Here is a 20,139-nt window from a genome sequence, read left to right as displayed (position 1 = left end):
TTTAGAATTGCATTATTGATCATGAGTAACGTGAGAAATAATATTACTCAAGTGATGCCCAACTCTGGTCGTTGCGAGAGACAAATATTTGAATTATGCAATTTTTTGTCTCTGTCAATGCGTGTCACCCAAAATGAGTTCGCGTGTCACCATAAGCGTAACAACTGGAATGACCAGAGACTATAACTATCACAGCCCCTTGCCGGGCTGGCCCCGCCCCCAAGCAAACAATTATGGGCAATCAGGCGGGCAGGCATAGGGGTGATCAGGTAGGCAGGCCAGCAGTTAGGGGTGATCAGGTAGACAAACATCCCCTTGTAGGGCTGGCTCCACCCACCAGCAAAGAAAGAGGGAGGCACAGGCCACCAGCGGCAACTCTGGCAATCGCACTGCAAAGGGAAGCCCAGGCCAGCCAAGTCATCACACCCCACGCCTGTCACTTGCAGAGGGAGGCCACCTGTGGCAGGGGAGGGATCAGCACTGCACACAGGGCAAGCAGTTGTGTAAGGCCACGGCCAGCATGGCTTTCGGTTTCAAAGGCTTGAAGAAAGAGCTGACACACAAATTGACACACAAGACAAGAAATACTAATTTTGAAATTATGGGGGAAACCTGGGGAAAGCTCAACTGTAGTAGTCAAGTTCCAGTAAGTCTCCATTCCCTTCTGCTTTTATTTACTAGAATACACAAGTGCCTTTTAGGAATGCAAACAGACATAATAGTGGTAATATTTAGTACACAGTAAGATTATCAGGTTTTGGAGGGAGTTTTCTTTAGGCCATTGAGTCAGCAGTAGGTAATAAAATGTAAATATTCACCCTGTGAATATCAAAGGAGTCCAAGTCAGCCTTCTGCCGGACTCCTCGCATTTATATTAATTACTGTTGATCTTGATTCCCAGCATTTCCCCCTTCTTGCAGAGTTTAAGTTCTTTTAAGATTTTTATTCCGCATCTGCAGACTAAAATTAAACAAGAATAGTGGTTATCCTAAAAGGCAAAAGTAAAGGAGCAAATTCTTTCTTTGAATTGCTGCCAGGCATCTAAGGAATTAGTTTGTAAGTTTGCCTTGGATAATTATACAATATGCTGCTGTAATCCCAAAATATCAAGGGTGGTGGTTTTTTTTTTACTTTAAACACCAAGAAGGTGATTTTTCATTGAAGTCATTATTTTAAACTATATCATTTTACTGGTTCAATTGCAGCAGCTGATTTTCATTAATTATTACTATATGTAGACCCATAGGGTCTTCAATCCACGAAAGAAAAAACTGTTCTTAAGTTTGCTGCTAGTGGGTGCCATTCATAAGACTTTTTACATAATGGCTTACTGTGAGGAGGTCTTAGTAATGTTAAATTCTCTTTGCCTCTCCCAGAAGTAAGCAGTGATAGTAATTGTATTTAGGTTTTCACTTCCCCTTCCTTTGGTGTGATGCTAGCCAGCTTTAATTCAACACACAAAGGAGCAGTACTTTGATTCTTGTGTCACATAAAAAAGGGAAGCCGGGTGGGGACAGCCGTGTAATTATACATTGCCCATATATTTACTACTAGAAGCCCATTACACGAAGATTCGCGCAATAGGCCTTCCTTCCCCTGGCTGCCGTTGCGAGAGACAAATATTTGAATTATGCAATTTTTTGTCTCTGTCAATGCGTGTCACCCAAAATGAGTTCGCGTGTCACCATAAGCGTAACAACTGGAATGACCAGAGACTATAACTATCACAGCCCCTTGCCGGGCTGGCCCCGCCCCCAAGCAAACAATTATGGGCAATCAGGCGGGCAGGCATAGGGGTGATCAGGTAGGCAGGCCAGCAGTTAGGGGTGATCAGGTAGACAAACATCCCCTTGTAGGGCTGGCTCCACCCACCAGCAAAGAAAGAGGGAGGCACAGGCCACCAGCGGCAACTCTGGCAATCGCACTGCAAAGGGAAGCCCAGGCCAGCCAAGTCATCACACCCCACGCCTGTCACTTGCAGAGGGAGGCCACCTGTGGCAGGGGAGGGATCAGCACTGCACACAGGGCAAGCAGTTGTGTAAGGCCACGGCCAGCATGGCTTTCGGTTTCAAAGGCTTGAAGAAAGAGCTGACACACAAATTGACACCAAGACAAGAAAATACTAATTTTGAAATTATGGGGGAAACCTGGGGAAAGCTCAACTGTAGTAGTCAAGTTCCAGTAAGTCTCCATTCCCTTCTGCTTTTATTTACTAGAATACACAAGTGCCTTTTAGGAATGCAAACAGACATAATAGTGGTAATATTTAGTACACAGTAAGATTATCAGGTTTTGGAGGGAGTTTTCTTTAGGCCATTGAGTCAGCAGTAGGTAATAAAATGTAAATATTCACCCTGTGAATATCAAAGGAGTCCAAGTCAGCCTTCTGCCGGACTCCTCGCATTTATATTAATTACTGTTGATCTTGATTCCCAGCATTTCCCCCTTCTTGCAGAGTTTAAATTCTTTTAAGATTTTTATTCCGCATCTGCAGACTAAAATTAAACAAGAATAGTGGTTATCCTAAAAGGCAAAAGTAAAGGAGCAAATTCTTTCTTTGAATTGCTGCCAGGCATCTAAGGAATTAGTTTGTAAGTTTGCCTTGGATAATTATACAATATGCTGCTGTAATCCCAAAATATCAAGGGTGGTGGTTTTTTTTTTACTTTAAACACCAAGAAGGTGATTTTTCATTGAAGTCATTATTTTAAACTATATCATTTTACTGGTTCAATTGCAGCAGCTGATTTTCATTAATTATTACTATATGTAGACCCATAGGGTCTTCAATCCACGAAAGAAAAAACTGTTCTTAAGTTTGCTGCTAGTGGGTGCCATTCATAAGACTTTTTACATAATGGCTTACTGTGAGGAGGTCTTAGTAATGTTAAATTCTCTTTGCCTCTCCCAGAAGTAAGCAGTGATAGTAATTGTATTTAGGTTTTCACTTCCCCTTCCTTTGGTGTGATGCTAGCCAGCTTTAATTCAACACACAAAGGAGCAGTACTTTGATTCTTGTGTCACATAAAAAAGGGAAGCCGGGTGGGGACAGCCGTGTAATTATACATTGCCCATATATTTACTACTAGAAGCCCATTACACGAAGATTCGCGCAATAGGCTTTCCTACCCCTGGCTGCTGGCACCGGTTTTCCTCCGGCACCCAAGACCCAGGCCTTTGGTCCGGGGCAGTGGAGAAAGCCAAGCCTCTTTGTTGGGTTAATTTATATAGTTGTTCTTATTGGCTAGTGGGCATAGCAGAGTGACACCAATTTGCATGTTTCTCTTTTATTAGTGTAGATACTGGGCAGGGGATCAGTCCACGAGAGGGATTTTATCTAGAGAGGACTTCCCCATTAGCCTTTTGTGAAATTACCGTACAGCTGGTTACTGCAAGCATGGCAAGAAAGACATTTTCAGGTGTTCTTGGGTTTTGGTCTCTTCACAAATTCGTTCAGCTTTCTGGACCATTTTCTTTATCACTCCCCAAGTCACCTCTGTGCTGTTCATCATCTGCCATGTTCTTCTTCCACTCCTTATCTTCGGTGTGTTTCCTGGTGCTGTTGTTTGTGGCTGGGGTAGCCAGTTGTCTACAGCTGCATGGTGTGGCTCCAGGAGCAAGGTCCTCATTAATCTGACTCGTTTCTCTCTTGGATCCATGGTGCAGTTTAATATTTCTAGCAGGAATTCACACAGGTTTGGAGGAATTTTCTGGAAATATACAAGCATATCCTTGGCCGTATATGAATAATGGATCGGGTCCCTTCCATAAACCAGACCCTGGATCTTTCCATTTAACTAGACCATTTTCCTTTGTTTTATTTTTACAGCACTGTAACTCCATGGGTGTCTTGCCATCAGCATTACAAGTGAAAAAATTTAAAGTAATTAAAGCTTGGTGCAGTCTACCCACAGGTGATTTCTCCATCATAATCCCCCCTTTCTGTTTTTCAAGTTTGGATTTTCGCCACTGATGCTGTCGTTCAATAATGGCCTGTCCTTGGGAATTATATGGTATTCCTGTAATGTGCTGAATTTTCCACTTTTTACAAAATTGCTGGAAATGACAGCTTCTGTAAGCAGGCCCATTATCAGTTTTAATAATTTTTGGAATTCCCATGATGGCAAAAGCAGCTAGGCAATGATTAATAACATTAATAATCTGTTTTGCCATTTCCCCTGTAGATGCAGTAGGCCAAAGGACTTTTGAAAAGGTGTCTACAGAGACATGCAATGCCCCAAGGCGTCCAAAGGAAGTATAATGTGTCACATCCATTTGCCAATATGGTCCCTTAGCAAACCTCTAGGGTCAACTCCTGTTAGGCCCTTGAGATAGATGTAACATGCAAGTGGGACATTCTCTGATAATCTGTTTTGTCTACTGTCAAGAGATTGAGAATTGTCTAGACAACATTTTGGCAGGCTATTGTAAAAGCTGATGAGATTCTGAGGCCTGTTGTAATAAAGCAACCAATTGATCAGCATATGCATTTCCTTTTGCCAAAGGGCCAGGTAATAAACTGTGAGCCCTTATGTGAGTAATATAGAAAGGATATTGTCTTTGTTGCACAATCTGCTGGACTTGTTTAAATAGTAAAAACAAACTTTGGTCACTGAGTCATTTTATTTTATTTTATTTTAGGGGAGGGGAGGGGAGGGAAAGGGAGGGGAGGAGAGGGGATTTCCTAGTGCTCAGGCTTGGAGTGTGTTTGACCTCAGCTGGTCACTGAGCCATTTTAAATGAGGAGTTTCAGTTCTATTTAATAAACCTGCAGCATATGAAGAGTCAGAGATAAAATTAAGAGGCTTTTGCAAATCTTGTAATGCAGCCTTAATAGCTTCCAAATCAATTCTTTGTACAAAAGTATGACTAGTTTGGATGACTCAGTCTAAATTCATTGTATGATAAGCAGCTTTGCCATTTGATGATCCATCAGTAAAAACAGTTAATGCTTCAGGAATAGGTTCCTGCCTAGTATTTTTTGGTAAAATAATAGGAGTATAATATAAAAATTGTAATAGTTTGTCTTTTAGTAGGTGACAGTTAAGATCTCCTGAATATCCACTCAGTCCAATTTGCCAATTTAAATCAGTTTGAAGTAACATTTCTAATTGCTTCCCAGTAAGGGGAAGGTAAGTACATTGGGGTTCTTGTCCTCTAAGCTGTCTGCATCGTTTTTTAAGCTGAAATACTAATTGAGCCATAAGCTCTATATATGTAACTACAGTTATAGAGGATTGATGTCCTAGGTGGACCCATTCAATAGCAAGAGAGTTTTTATTTTGGAAGATGATTCCAGTGGGACTATTTGCAGTAGGATTAATTTGTCCCAATAAAGACAATTCAGGCAATACCCGTGCTACTTCAGCTAAGGAGGTTACCGCTCAATTCTTTGTAACTCCTTTCTAGCTTCATCTGTCAATACTCTCGAAGTATATTAAATAAATTTGTCATTTCTCCTGTAGAGCTTTTTAGATAAGGTCTTAAACAATGTCCCCTAATAATTTAAGGTTTTAAGGCAGTCTTTCCTTATTTCTACCTTCTGAGGCCTAATATATTGGTTTTCAATTATGGTACCTAGCTATTTAAAAGGCATTTCTTCTGTACTTTTTCTGGAGCAATTTTTAAGCCTCATTTAGGAAGTTCCTTTTCTAATTGAGAAAACATTCCTAAAGTCTGTTCTTCCCGTGGACTCGCTAGGAGCAAGTCATCCATGTAATAACAATAGAACACTGGGAATATTTGTTCCTTAAAGGCTGAATAGCTTGAGCTACTTATTTTTGACATAAAATAGGGCTATTGGCCATTCCTTGAGGCAAAACTTCCTGTTGATATCGTTTTGTAGACTCTATATTATTAATAGATGGCACTGAAAGGCAAATCTTTGTTTATCTTGCGGTGCCAAGGGAATGGTGAAGAAGATCTACTACTTAAGATCTACTACTATGTGAGACCAATCTAGAGGGATTTGTGAAGGCACTGGGAGTCCAGGCTGTAAAGCTCCCATGGTATGCATAGTAGCGTTAACGGCTCTAAGGTCATCTAACAATTGCCATTTTCCTGCCTCTTTCTTAGGTATTGTAAATATAGGAGTATTCCAAGGGCTATTGGAAGGCTCTGTGTGACCAGCTTCTATTTATTCCTGTATTAACTCATGAGTATGATTTAATTTCTCCTTGGTTAATGGCCACTGATCCACCCATATAGGCCTATCATCTTCCATTGTATAGGCTCTGCATGGGGGTGAGGAGATTGAGCAGTGACCACTCCTAAAAAGGCTGATATTCTAATCCTTGTTTTCCTGTGTTTTCTTTGCCCTGAATGAGTATTTTAATCTCCTGATTATCTTTTCCTAAACCTTGACCAGCTTGATATCCTATCTGAGTTATTAACTGTTGTCTTTTGCCAGTAATAATACAAGCTTGTAAACCTTCTAAAATGTCTCATCCCCATAAGTTGACTGCAATTCCAGAGACAATATAAGGCTGAAACCATACTGTTTGTCTTCTTCATCTTTCCACTTTAACACTGCAGCCCTGCGTTGCATGTTATCAGGAATTCCAACACCCGTGATAGAGCCCATAGCTTCTACCATGGACCAATTTGGAGGCCAGAATTCTTGACTGATGACACTAATATCTGCTCCAGTGTCTACTAGACCTTTAAACATTTTTCCCTCTATTTTAAGATTAATCATAGGACGGGTCTTGTTAATTTCCTGTATCCAATATATATCTGAACTTCCAAATCCTTTTGTCCCTCTCTTCCTATTTATAACTTCACCTTGCTGAATATAAGGTAAAAGCACGAGCTGAGCAATTCTTTGTCCTGGAATAATTTGCATAATATGTTTGCATTCTAAAATTACTTTGATTTCTCCCTTATATTCTGAATCTGACTCCAGGAAAAAGTTAGTCCTTTTAGCATATTTTCACTCTTTCCTAGGATTAAACCTGATATTCCTGGTGGTACAGGTCCCCAAATTCCTGTAGGAACAACTTTTCTAGCCATATGGGGGATCAGGGTGATTGTTATTGTGCTATTAAGATCAAAGTTAGCACTTCTTTCTGGAGTGACTTGAAGGAGGGAATCTGCTGTGGTCCTGGCAGGGTGGAACTTCCCCTTATTTAATAACGGGGCTTGGGGGAGCCCCTCTGGGCATTTCCCTGTGCCTGGCCATTTCCTATGTCTTGATTTAATGGCTGGCCATTTCTATGAAATTTAGATCTACACCTACTGGCCCAAGATTCCCCTTCTTACATCTGGGACATAGACCTGCATTACCTGAGTTGGGAGGCAGAATGTTTACACCTTCTCACTGAGCATCACCTTGTGTCCCTTTTGGTTGCTTACATTCCTTTTTAAAATGTCCTTATTGTCCACAATTGAAACATAATTTGTTTTTTGTTGTAGTTGCGGCAGCTAGTAAGCTTACCTGAAAAATGCCTGACTCCACATTCTGACATGCTCAGATCATTTCTCTAATGGTGCTATTTTTTCTTAGAGGCGTTAGACATTTCTTACAGTCAGCACTGGCATTTTCATAACCTAATTGCTGAGTCAAAATGTATCCTGCTGTCTCATGTTGAATTTGCCTTTTCACTGCTCCAGTGAGGTGAGCTACAAAATCAGAGAATGATTTAGTGGGCCCCTGCATGCACTTACTAAAGCAGGGGTGGGCAAACTTTTTGACTCGAGGGCCACAATGGGTTCTTAAACTGGACCGGAGGGCCGGAACAAAAGCATGGATGGAGTGTTTGTGTGAACTAATATAAATTCAAAGTAAACATCATTACATAAAAGGGTACGGTCTTTTTTTTTTTTTAGTTTTATTCATTTCAAATGGCCCGGCCCGCGGGCCGTAGTTTGCCCACGGCTGTACTAAAGGCTCCTTCAGGTTCCCCTTTTGCTGGTAAACTCCACCAGGTTTTTCATCCACGAAGTCTCATTTTCTCATACACCTGTTGGATGTATTTGAGCTGATTTTTGATGTCACTAAATTGTCCCTGTCCTGCAAGCATCTCAAAAGTTACGAGAACATTCTGTCTGAGATTTGAAGAAGCTTGTTCCTGACATTTCTCTAAAAATTTTCCTTTCCATAGCAAATAATCTCCTCCATCCAGAGTTGCACGTCCTAGAGAATACCAATCATGAGCTAGGAACACTTCAGAAATGTTAGTTATAATTTCTCCAGTAAATGGAGCATTTGAACCATTCTGTATTATACTATCACGCAAGGCCTTTATCATTTTAAAATCAAATCTTTTCATGCTGTCTTATTATTTGATTTGGGAATTGTGGATTAGCTACCTGTATAATAGGAAAAGCAAGTCTATCTTCTACTATCATGTCCTTTAATCCTTTTCTGAAGGCTTTTTGCATAGGTGATTCTGTTAGTGTCGATTTAAATGTTTCAAAATCAGGACATGAAGGCCACTCCAATTTATCTTTCTGCTTTTTTTAGGAGCAGAGGGTGCAAAGGGAAGAGGTCTTTCTTCTCTGAAAGGCTCTAACAAATGCAATATTGTTTTCCACAAAGAGAAACAATTTGGAGGCAAATTTTTCCCCTGCTACTGAGCTTCTTTCAAGTTCTGACCTATACATTCCCAACTTTCAATATCCAATGTACCGTCATCAGAAAACCATGGATTATATTCTATAATAATCTGTAGAAACTGTAAAAGAAGATCTTCTGAAACTGCAACTCCCTTATCCTTTAATAAGCAAGCCAGAGTCTATAGGAAAGTCTTTCCTCTTTCGACAAATTCTGCCCCATTATGATCTGGCTGAAACAAAAGAAATCACTCGAGCACTTACGGATCCTCGGACTTCCACAGCTGACACGAGTTTTGCACACAGTTAATTTTCCAACACAGAGTCCAGTGATATTTTCCGCTCTGGCGAAGCCTTTTTCTCTAAGTCCCAGTTCAAGAGTGCCAATTGTGAAAGGCAATGGCCAGCGTGGCTTTCAGGTTCAAAGGCTTGGAGAAAGAACTTGCACACAAATTGACACACAGACAAGAAATATTAATTTTGAAATTATGGGGGAACACCAGGGGAAAACTCAACTGTAGTAGTCAAGTTCCACTTGAGTCTCTGTTCCTGTCTTTTATTTTTTACTAGAATACACAAGTGCCTTTTAGGAATGCAAACAGACATAATAGTGGTAATATTTAGTACACAGTAAGATTATCAGGTTTTGGAGGGAGTTTTCTTTAGGCCATTGAGTCAGCAGTAGGTAATAAAATGTAAATATTCACCCTGTGAATATCAAAGGAGTCCAAGTCAGCCTTCTGCCTGACTCCTCGAATTTATATTAATTACTGTTGATCTTGGTTTCCAGCAAGGGGTGGCAGTGACTGGGGTGGGGCCAGCTGCCTGCAGCCTGGGGAAGGAAACCCAGATAGGCACTGATCTCAAGCCAGGCCTAGGGATCCTACCTGAGGGGTCCCAGATTGTGAGAGGGTGCAGGGTGGGCTGAGGGACCCCCCCACATGCACAAAATTTCATGCACTGGGCCTCTAGTATATATATATATTCGTTTGATTAATCCTGTAATTTACTAGCCCCTTGTCTCCAATACCACCCCTTTGTATATACTCTCCAGTTTTTTAGGCCAGACTGCCCTTCCACATAAAATTTAAGCAGAGCACTACCAAAAACTGTAATTATTGTCTTAAACATAACCTGGACAGCTATGCATGTACCTCAGTGTACAGGATCCTGTTTTTGTATATGTTATTCAAGGAACAAAAAAGAGGAGAGTGTACCAGCTTTGAAATAAGTTGGACGAAAGGTCTGACATGAGGGTCAACCAAAGAGTGGACATAAAAGGAAATGAAGATTGTTGTAGGTAGAGAGCATGGTAAGGCTGGGAATAGTTCACTTTTTTTTTTTTTTAATCATCAGCTGGAGATATGTTTTTATTGATTTTAGAGAAGGAAGTGGGGAGACACATTGATACATTGGTCAGTTACTTCTTGTAAGTGCCCTGGGTATGTGCTCTGACTGGGAATCAAACCTGCAACCATTATGTGTACAGCAGGACACTCTGAGTCACAGTAGCCAGACAGGAGTTCACTTTTAAATTTCTTAAAGTCAAGTTGAAAAGGCTTTTCCCCTGCACAGTGTTTGCTAAGTGGTAGAGTGTCAGACCAAGGACTGAAGGGTCGCAGGTCAATCCTTGGTCCCAGTCGTGTTGAATGTGGGAGGCAACCAATCCATGTGTCTCTCTCACATTGATATTTCTCTCTCTTCCCCTCTTTTTTTCCCTGTGTCCCCCATCCCTTCCACTGACTCTAAATTCAAGAGAAAGAAGTATTCTCAGGTGAGAATATTAAAAAAAAAGATAACGGCTTTTATTCTTTCTATATGAATATTATACTTCTGTCCTACTAATCTGGTTTCTTTGTCTAGAGGAGATACTATATGAACAAGTTTAACTTCGTATCATACTGTCATTATTCTTCTATTTGCCAATTGAAGATGAGCTAATTGGTTGTACAGAAATTTATTATTGTAGGACAGGCGATACTTTTTGTCTTACACTATAATTGGTAGGTTTTTCTTTGTTTTCTTCTCTTTCCAACATTGTTACCCTTATTTCCATTGAAACTTTTCCTATGATTACAAAACCAACCCTTTATGTAGTGACTAGGGGTCCAGTGAACAAATTCATGCACCTTGAAAGGAACTGTGGGCTACGAGGCTGCAGTGGGCCCAGGGGTGGGTCTCGACCCATCCTCCACACCGCTGCCCAGCCCCTCTTGCCGTGGCCCCTGGTCCCCTGTCTGCCAGCAGCCCCGCTCCCACTGCTGCTGCATCCACCTGACAGCACAAAGCAATTGGGGCCAGCGCCGTCAGCGGTTAAGCAGCGGCTGCTACCCCGATCATCCCTCAGGATTAGGTGATGTGGAGAAACCCTGAGGGGCAATTGGAACCAGCAGCTGCCACTCGCCCCGGTGCCAGGCTCTGGCAGCGAGTGCAAGCAGCAGCTCTGGGAGTAAAGAATTTTCAGTAACTACTAGAGGCTTGCCCCAGTGAAAGCAATTTGCTCCCCGCCTTGGTCTGGCGCCCCTGCTCCTCTGCTCCACCATCCACTGCAGCCAACGCCCACACCCTGGTGGTCTGCACACGTCATAGCGACTGGTTGTTCAGTTACTCAGTTGTTCCTCCATTTGGTCTATTTGCATATTAGGGTTTTAGATATATAGATAATATTGAAGTTACATAGAATAACACAGAGAACTTCCAAATAATGCTTGTTAATACTTTGGCACATTTGCTGTATCATTCATTCTGTATAGAATTTTTTTAAAACTTTGAATGTTATAGACAACTATACCTTTTTACCTATACCTATTTACCTAAATATCTCAGAGTGTTTTCTAAGATCAAGAATATTCTTACTTAATACTAAAGATTTTATTCAAGTCAGGAAACTAAGGTCTTTGATGACTGACATTTTGAAAGGTACAGAATAGTTGTTTTGTATACTCTCCTTCAAATTGGACTTTGTATACTTTCTTATAACTATATTCAATTACCTTGCTTTAAAAATGTGTAAAGTGTGCATGACATAAAATGTACGATCTTAAATGTGTTAAGTTGTGATAAGTTTTAAATGCATTTACATTGTTGTGCAGTTCATCTCCAGAACTTTCCATCTTGTGACACTGAAACTCTATCCCTATTAAATAATGACTTCTCATTTACCCTCTTCTTCGAGCCCTTGACAACCATCACTCTATGTGTGAATAAGCGTCTTCATACTGTGTTTATCTTCATGTGACTGTCCTACTTTACTTGGCATAATTTCCTCAAAGTCCATCCATGTTGTAAGATATTTCAGAATTGAATTTTCTTTCTTTTTAAGACTGACTTGTATTTCATTGTATGTGTAACATTTTATTCATGAATGCATAAAAAACAACTTGTGCTGTTTCCATTTTTGGGTTACTATGAGTAGTGCTGCTATGAGTATTTGTATTTGACTTTTGGCACCTCTTTGCATTCTCTTGCAGATATACCTAGGAGAGAAATTTCTAGATAGTACAGTAAATTTATGGTTAACATATTGGGGAACTGCCTAAGTACTTTACAAAAAGTAAGAGTGTGTGTGTGTGTGTGTGTGTGTGTGTGTGTGTATAAAAAATATTGGCGTTCCAGTTTCCTCACATTTATTACCAACACCTATTATTAGGGTTTTTTTGGTGGTGTTTTCTATGTGTGTTTTTATTAACTTGGTAACATAATTCTGGTTATATTAAAGTGGCCAAAGTGTGGTTTTGAATTGCATTTCCCTACTGATTTTGAGTATTTTTTCATTTGCTTTCTATTCACTATCCATTTGTAGTAGTTTGGAGAAATATCTGTTTAGAGCCGTTTGGTTTTTTTTTATTATTATTATTAATTTCAGAGGGGAAGGAAGAGGGAGAAAGAGCTAGAAATCCTATATAATAAAAGTGTAATATGCAAATTGACCGAACGGCAGAATGACCAGTTGGCAGCGGGCAGGGCTAGAGAGCTGACAGCGCCAGGCCAGCCAAGGTGAATGCCAGCACGTAGAGAGAGGGGACAGCGATCTGGATGGGTGGAGGCAGTAGCAAATAGCTGAGGTGGAGGGGCATTTGGCGGAAGGTGGGGTCACGCCAGCCGGCACCATCCCCTAATCGGCCACCCAGTCGCCTCCTGCCTAGGGAGGCTGGCAACAGCAGGTTGATGGGGGTTGCACTGTCCCCTAATTGACCCACCCTGTTGGCTCCCGCAGAGGGAGGCTGGCATGGCAGCCACGGCAGGGTGATGGGGGCAGCGGCATCCCCTGATTGATCACCTGGTCGCCTCCAGCAGAGGGAGGCTGGCAGTGGCAGCAGTGATGGGGTGATGAGAGCAGTGCCGTCCCCTGATGGGCCTGCCCCATTGCCTCCCACAGAGTGAGGCCAGACTGCAGCTTAGGACATCCCTGAAGGCTCCTGGAGTGTGAGAGGTCATAGGCCGGACTGAAGGACCCCCCCCACCCCCGAGTGCACGAATTTTTGTGCACCCAGTCTTTAGTGTCAATAATGAGAGAGAATCATTGGCTGCTTCATGCACACCACCTACTGGGGATTGAGCCCAAAACCTGGGCATCTGCCCTTGACCAGAATTGAACTCAGGACCTTTCAGTCCACAGGCTGATACTCTATCCACTGAGCGAAACTGGCTAGGGTTGCTTATTTTTTAAGTGTCTTATTTGTCTTTTTATTATTGAACTGGAGGCCTGGTGCATGAAAATTACACACAGGTGGGTCCCTAGGCCTGGCCAGCGATGAGGGCTGATCAGGTTCCCGCCTCTCAACCTCCTCCTTCCTTAGCTCCCTCGGCACCCCACTGCCACCACTAGTCGCCCGCCATGTTCCTTGCCACCCCTTGGTGGTCAGCACACATTATAGAGAGCAATTGAACTCCATGTCGAACTCTCTAGGGGACACTTTGCATATTAGCTTTTTATATAACATAAATATTGCTGTCCTCTTTTCATCTTTTCACTAGTGTCATATTTTGGACAAAATATTTTAATAGTGGAGCAGTCCATTTTTATCTCTTTTTTTCTTTCATTTATAATTTGGTATCATGTATAAGAAATTGCCTAACCTAAGATCATGAAGACTTACTGCTGTTTTCTTCCAAGATAGGATTTTTTTCTCAATGTATCTTTTCATAGTTTTTTAAAAGTGTCACATCTTTATAATATAACTAGAGGCTCATTGCACGAAGAGATTCGTGCAATAGGCCTTCCTTCCCCTGGCTGCTGGCACCTCCGGCACCCAGGACCCAGGCCTTCACTCCAGCCGAAGCGGAGAAGCCAAGCCTCTTCAGTCTTCAGTCTTTGCTCGGGCTGGAGCCTTCAGTCTTTGCTCTGCGCCTGCATATGCAAATTAGCCGCTATCTTTGTTGGGTTAATTTGCATACTCATCCTGATTGGCTGGTGGGCATGGCGGAATGACACCAATTTGCATGTTTCTTTTTTATTAATGTAGATAAAAGGAAAATGCAAGGCTTTTCTTTCTTGTAGCTATACATTAAATAGTTGTATCTTTAGTTCTTTTCTTGAAACTCACCTTTCTTTCAATAAAGCAAAAATAGCTAATGAAGAATGTCATGTGAGGCAAATAACTTGGTGGAAGTAGCTGTGTCCTATGTATTTCAAGAAAAACTAATTCCTTTTTAGTGTTGTGGGGTTTTATAATTATTTGTTTTCTGTCTCTTATATTAAAGGAGGACATGTTGATTTGAAGTCTGGATAGGAAAACTTTCCTTCATATTTTGGGTTAATGATTAAAGAGTTCTGGTTTATTATTAACCAGTTTAGTTCTGGTTAAATTTTTTAACGTTTTATCTTATAATCAGCCTAACTCATAATTATTATGTTTCAGATTAACAATAATACTAATCAGTATATCAGTATATCCAATGTGATTTATAAGCATAAGAATTATATTTTAAACTAATCTATGTTTTGGGTTTGTTGTTGTTGTTATTTGCAGATACCACAGCAATAGAAAAACTACGAGCTATTTGTTTGGACCGTGCAAAACTTGAAGAAAATGACCTTGTACCATCTCTTGATTCACTTTTCTTTGGTCCTTCTGCCTCCCAAGTGCTATACCTAACCGAGGTTATTTTTCTTTTTTTACAAAACTGAAATTTTTATTATCACATGGTAATATAAAAATATATAAGATAATCTTTTGAAATAGTTAAAAATGTCTTAGTAATGATGATAGAGGAAGTTAAGTTTTAAATTATTCCTGCCCTACCTAGTTTGGCTCAGTGGATAGAGCATCATCCTACAGACCAAAGAGACCCAGGTTCGATTCCGGTTAAGGACACGTACCTCACATCTCAGTTGCAGGCTCCTCCCCCGCCTGTGCAGGAGGCAACCAATCGATTTGTTTCTCTCGCATTGATGTTTCTGTCTTTCCCTCTCTTTTCTACTCTCTGTAAAAATCAATGAAAAAACAAATTTAAAAAATTATTTCTTAATTTTTTTTAGCACTGTCATTAACTTTATTTTTTATTTAGTTTTTAGTTTTTATTTTATTGGGGTGACATTAGTCAACATGAAAATAGAGGTTTCATGTGTGGATTACTAATTTAAAAAATCTGTATATAGGACCATGTCCCCACCACCCAAAGTCAAATCTTCTCCTGTCACCTCATATTAGGACCCCTTTCTTTCCCCACCCCTCCCTCTGGCAACCACCACACTGCTGCTTGTGTTTGTAAGTTTCAGTTTTATATTTCACATATGAGTAAAATCATATAGTTCTTAGCTTTTTCTGTCTGACTTATTTCACTTCGCATAATGTTCTCAAGATCCATCCATGTTGTTGTAAATGACACTATTTCATCCTTTCTTATGACCATGTAGTATTCTATTGTGTATAAATACGATATCATCTTTATCCAGTCCTCTATCATAGGGCCCTTTGGCTGTTTGTAGCTATTGGCCACCGTGAATAATGCTGCAATGAACATAGGGGTGCATATATCTTTGCATATAAATGATTTTGGATTTTAATTAAGTTTTCTTTCTCCCTCTTTTCTAGGTAGTTTATGCCTTGTTAATGCCTGCTGGTGCACCTTTGGCAGATGCTTCTTCTAATTTTCAATTTCACTTCTTGAAAAGTGGTGGTTTACCCCTTGTATTGAGTATGATAACAAGAAATAACTTCCTGCCAAATACAGATATGGAAACTCGAAGGGGTGTATTCCTCAATGGCCTTAAAATTGCCAAACTGTTGTTAACTGCCATAGGTTATGGTCATGTTCGTGCTGTAACAGAAGCTTCTCAACGAGTTGTAGATGGTACAGATCCCATAACACCGGTAATACATTTTTTTTAACTCTTTACAATAAATTTTATAGTTAATATTTAATTTTTGAATTCCTCAGTGTCTCTTACTTAAGCAATGTAAATTCAACTCAACCTATTAAGTTATATTTATATTGAAATATAAGTTTTCTGTGCTGACTTCAATATTCTCAAAGGACACTTCATCCCCCTAGAAACTTCACCTGAATCTTTCCTTAACCCATACTGACAGATATATAAAAGTAGGGTAATAAAATAAAATATTTAATTGGCACGAGCCTGCCTCTCCTCCCACTATGACCAATGTAACTCCTCAGACAAAAATTTTCTCTTTGTCCTAGAATCATCCTTGATGCATATTGTCCATTGTTCTGAAGATATACTAAGATTTGATGCAATAGTTGAATGTGGTGTTTAATTTTTACTAAAGCTGAGTTTATTTATGATTTTTTAAAATTACTGACTGAAGATAAAAATGGTTAGCAATACAGATTTTTTTTAGCAATGGGTTAGTTTTTAATCAGGGAATTTTGAGTAACGATTAGATATTGGTGTTTAGAATTATTAATTTAGGTAGGACATCAGTATTTTTGGGTTTTGTTTAAAAAGGGTAATCATGCTAAGGCATTTCAAATAAAATAGAATGTCTGTGATTTTCTCAAATAATACTGGGGTATCTGGGCAGAGTCAGTGACTGGGGGATTTAGTGAAACAAGTTAGGCCTTCTGTTGGTAAGTACTGAGGGTACTAATATATTCTCTCTATATTTATGTAGTTTTGAAATTTTATTATTTACAAAGGTTAGAAGAAGAGTAGTTTATACAAGCAAATTAGAAAAGATATTTATAATGCTTTGTCTCCACTCTAAGTTTGATTGCTTTATATTGTGGATTTTGTACATTAATAAATAAAAACAGGTAGGTTCTTGCCCAGCCAGTATAGATCAGTAGTTGGACATTGACCCATGAGCCAGAGGTCTCAGTTTGATTCCCAATCAAGGCACATGTCTGGGTTGCCGGCTCCATCACCAGTGTGGGGCATGCAGGAGGCAGCTGATCAAACATTTTCTCTCATCATTGATGTTTCTATCTCTCTCCCCCTCTTCTTTCCTCTCTGAAATAAATTAAAACATATATATTAAAAAATAGGTAGGTTCCTATCATGATCCTTCCACAGAATTCAGTGAGGTAAATATACAGTGCAATTTTATATCTCTTTATATCTTTCCTCTATTTATATACTAGAGGCCTGATGCACAAAGATTAGTGCAAGAATGGGCCTTCCTTCCCCTGGCTGTCAGCACAGCCTTCGATCTGGCTGGAGCCGCCTTTCTGCCTTCGCTCTGGCCTGGAGCCACCTTTCTGCCTTCCCACGCTGCCCAGAGGCTCAGAGCAGCTGGGGCAGTGTGGAACGCCTGCGTCATCACCTGCCCTACCTCTGGCCACTCAGCGTCTGCGTATGCAAATTAACCTAACATCTTTGTTGGGTTAATTTGCATACTCACTCCTGGTTGGCTGGTAGGCGTCGTGAAGGTATGGTCAATTTACATCTTTCTCTTTTATTAGTGTAGACTAGAGGCCTGGTGCACAGATAACATGCACCAATGGGGTCCCTCAGCTGGGCCTGTGCCCTTTCGCAATCTGGGACCCTATCATGGGTTGTTGGGCTGCTGGTTCCTGCAGGGATTGGGCCGAAACCAGCAGTTCGACATCCCCTGATGGATGTAGCAATGCATGAAGCAGCAGGCAGCTGGAGAGGAGCCTGAGCCTGAGCTGGGGCCCGGTGACACACCGCTCCCGCTCATCCCAGCCCCACTACATCTGCCGCCTACGCCGCTGCCACCGCCACAGCTGTGCTCACCAGCATGAGCCTGGCTTCTGGCTGAGTGGGAGCGCACTGACCACCAGGGGGTAATTTCTGCATTGAGCATCTGCCCCCTGGTGGTCAGTGCGCATCATAGCGATTGGTCATAACAGTTTTATATATATACTAGAGGCCCAGTGCATGAATTCCTCCATGGGTGTGGTCCAGCCAGCCTGGTCCCTATTGGCAGATGGGAGCCGGGCCTGTCAGGAGGAGGAGATGGCAGGAGGTTGACTGGCCGGCCTGTCCTGACGAAGGCCCAATCAGGGCAGGGCTGGCTTGGGGGAGGGACTACGGGCAATTGGTTGGTGGGCACTGCCCCTGATTGCGGGGGGGCAACTGGGGGCAGGGCCAGCCATGGGGAGGGGCTGTGGGCGGTTGGCAGGGGCTGATCGGGGGCGGAGCTGGCTGGGGGTAGAGGCGTAGCATATTGGGGTGGGGTGGGCCCATCGGGGACGGGGACGGCCAGGGGGAAGAGCCGTGGAAGGTTGACCAGCCGGCCCCACCCCCTGGTTCGCTGGCCACAGTGGGCGTCATTGCAACCAGTCATTCCGGTTGTTACAGTGTTCCGGTCATTGGCTTTTTATATATATAGACTAGGGGCCCAGTGCACAAATTTGTGCACCTTGCAAGGATCTGTGGGCCCAGAGGCTACAGTATGCACAGGGGTCCATCTCAGCCCATCCTCTGCATCCCCACCTGGCCCCTCCTGCTGTGGCCCCTGTCTTCCAGCAGCCCCGCTCTCACTGCCCCTGAGGAACCAGGGGTGGTGGAGAAGCCCTCAGCAGCAATCAGGGTCAGCAGCTGCCACTCGTACCCGCTGATGGCTCCAAGCAATTGGGGCCGGCATGCCAGCACTGGCAGTGGGTATGAGTGGCAGCTCTGGCACTAGCTGCAGGTGCAAGCTGGGCCAACGGTGACAGTGGATTGCGAGCGGCGGCACCGGCAGCGGATGTGAGCATGTCCATTGCTGGCAGCAGGTGCAAACAGTGGCTACTGGTCCCGATCTCCCCTCAGAAGCAGGGGAAGGTGAAGAAGCCCTGAGGGACAATTGGGGCCGACAGCCATCGCTCACACACGCTGACGGCGCCAAGTGATTGGGGCTAGTACCAGGCACTGGCAGTGAGTATGAACTCTGGTGCCAGCAGTGGGTGCAAGTGAGGCAGGCACCAGTGCTGGGTGGGACTGCAGCATTCTCAGGAGCAAAGAACTTTCAGTAACCACCAGAGGCTCGCCCCAATGGTAGCAACTGGCACCCCGCCTTGGTCTCGCGCCCCCACTCACCTGCTCCACCATCCTACCACAGCTGACATTTGCCACAATCCACACACGCCCCCTGACAGTCAGCGCACATCCTAGCTACCTGTTTGGTTGTTCCGCCATTCGGTCTATTTGCATATTGCTTTTTTATTGTATAGAATACAATAGATAGAAAAATGTGCCATTAAGGATGTAAAGGTACATAATAGTGTCTAATTTCAGGTTTCCCACTTTCTAGTAGGGAGCTAAATACAAAATTAGTATTAAATATATTATTGCTACAGAAATGCCTATAATATAAAGAAGAAGGGTTATAATTTGAGAAATAGAATAACTGTTGAATAAAATTTTAGCTATTTTTCCTCAGAGATTTAAGAATTTATTTATACTTTATGTAAACTTGGTGTATCTTTTGCAAATTTTTACTTTTATTCCTCATTTAACATAATTTTTTCCCCAGAATAGTCTGGGGACTTGATTTTTGAATAGAAAATATTTAATTCTGTAATATTATAGTTAAAGAAAACAATTATTTTTAACCTGCAGAGCATACCTAATTCTTATCTCAGTTTATTGAGTTGAATTGGGAAATGTATCAATGGTGATGTTATCAAGCAAGGTTTCAGTATAAGAAAAGTGTCACAAGACTTTGCTGACCTAAAAAATAAACTAATTTATTGGTAAAAATGAATTACTAGTTTTTAAAACATGTAACCTCTTACTCATTCAACAAATAATCTACCATGTATCTATTATATTCCTCACACATATTGATAGAGGTAAGTTAAAAACTTACATTATTTCTACCTATGTGCAAGTTATTTTATTGGGAAATAGTAATGATCAAACCCCAGGTCAGATCATTACCCATGGATAGACATCAGCAATGGACTGAAGGTTTCTGGGTTCGATTTTGGTTAAGGACATGAACCTTGGTTGCAGGCTCTATCCCCCACCCTGGTTGGGACACATGCGGGAAGCAACCAGTCAATGTCTCTTTCTCTAATATTGATGTTTCTTTCTCTCTGTCTCTGAGTGTTCCTTACCACATCCTCAAAAAAAAGAAAAAATATCCTTGAGTGAGGATTAATAAAAGTTAAAACACACACATATATATATATATATATATATATATATATACACACACACACACACATATA

At 41.6% G+C, this 20,139-nt stretch overlaps 1 protein-coding gene across 1 annotated transcript in view; it reads left to right on the top strand.

Annotated features, from left to right (window-relative positions):
• The window catches only part of LOC102261911 (probable ubiquitin carboxyl-terminal hydrolase FAF-X), a 292,998-nt gene that overhangs the window by 163,525 nt on the left and 109,334 nt on the right, over positions 1-20,139 (top strand). Inside the window, exons 22-23 of the mRNA XM_014540284.1 lie at positions 14,526-14,656; positions 15,591-15,869. Coding sequence (XP_014395770.1) covers positions 14,526-14,656; positions 15,591-15,869 — 410 coding nt within the window. The remainder of the gene's footprint in view (positions 1-14,525; positions 14,657-15,590; positions 15,870-20,139) is intronic.

Source organism: Myotis brandtii, unplaced genomic scaffold (assembly GCF_000412655.1).
Source record: "Myotis brandtii unplaced genomic scaffold, ASM41265v1 scaffold1052, whole genome shotgun sequence".
In the NCBI taxonomy this organism is placed as follows: Eukaryota; Metazoa; Chordata; class Mammalia; order Chiroptera; family Vespertilionidae; genus Myotis; species Myotis brandtii.
This window is presented reverse-complemented; position numbering and strand designations above follow the sequence as displayed.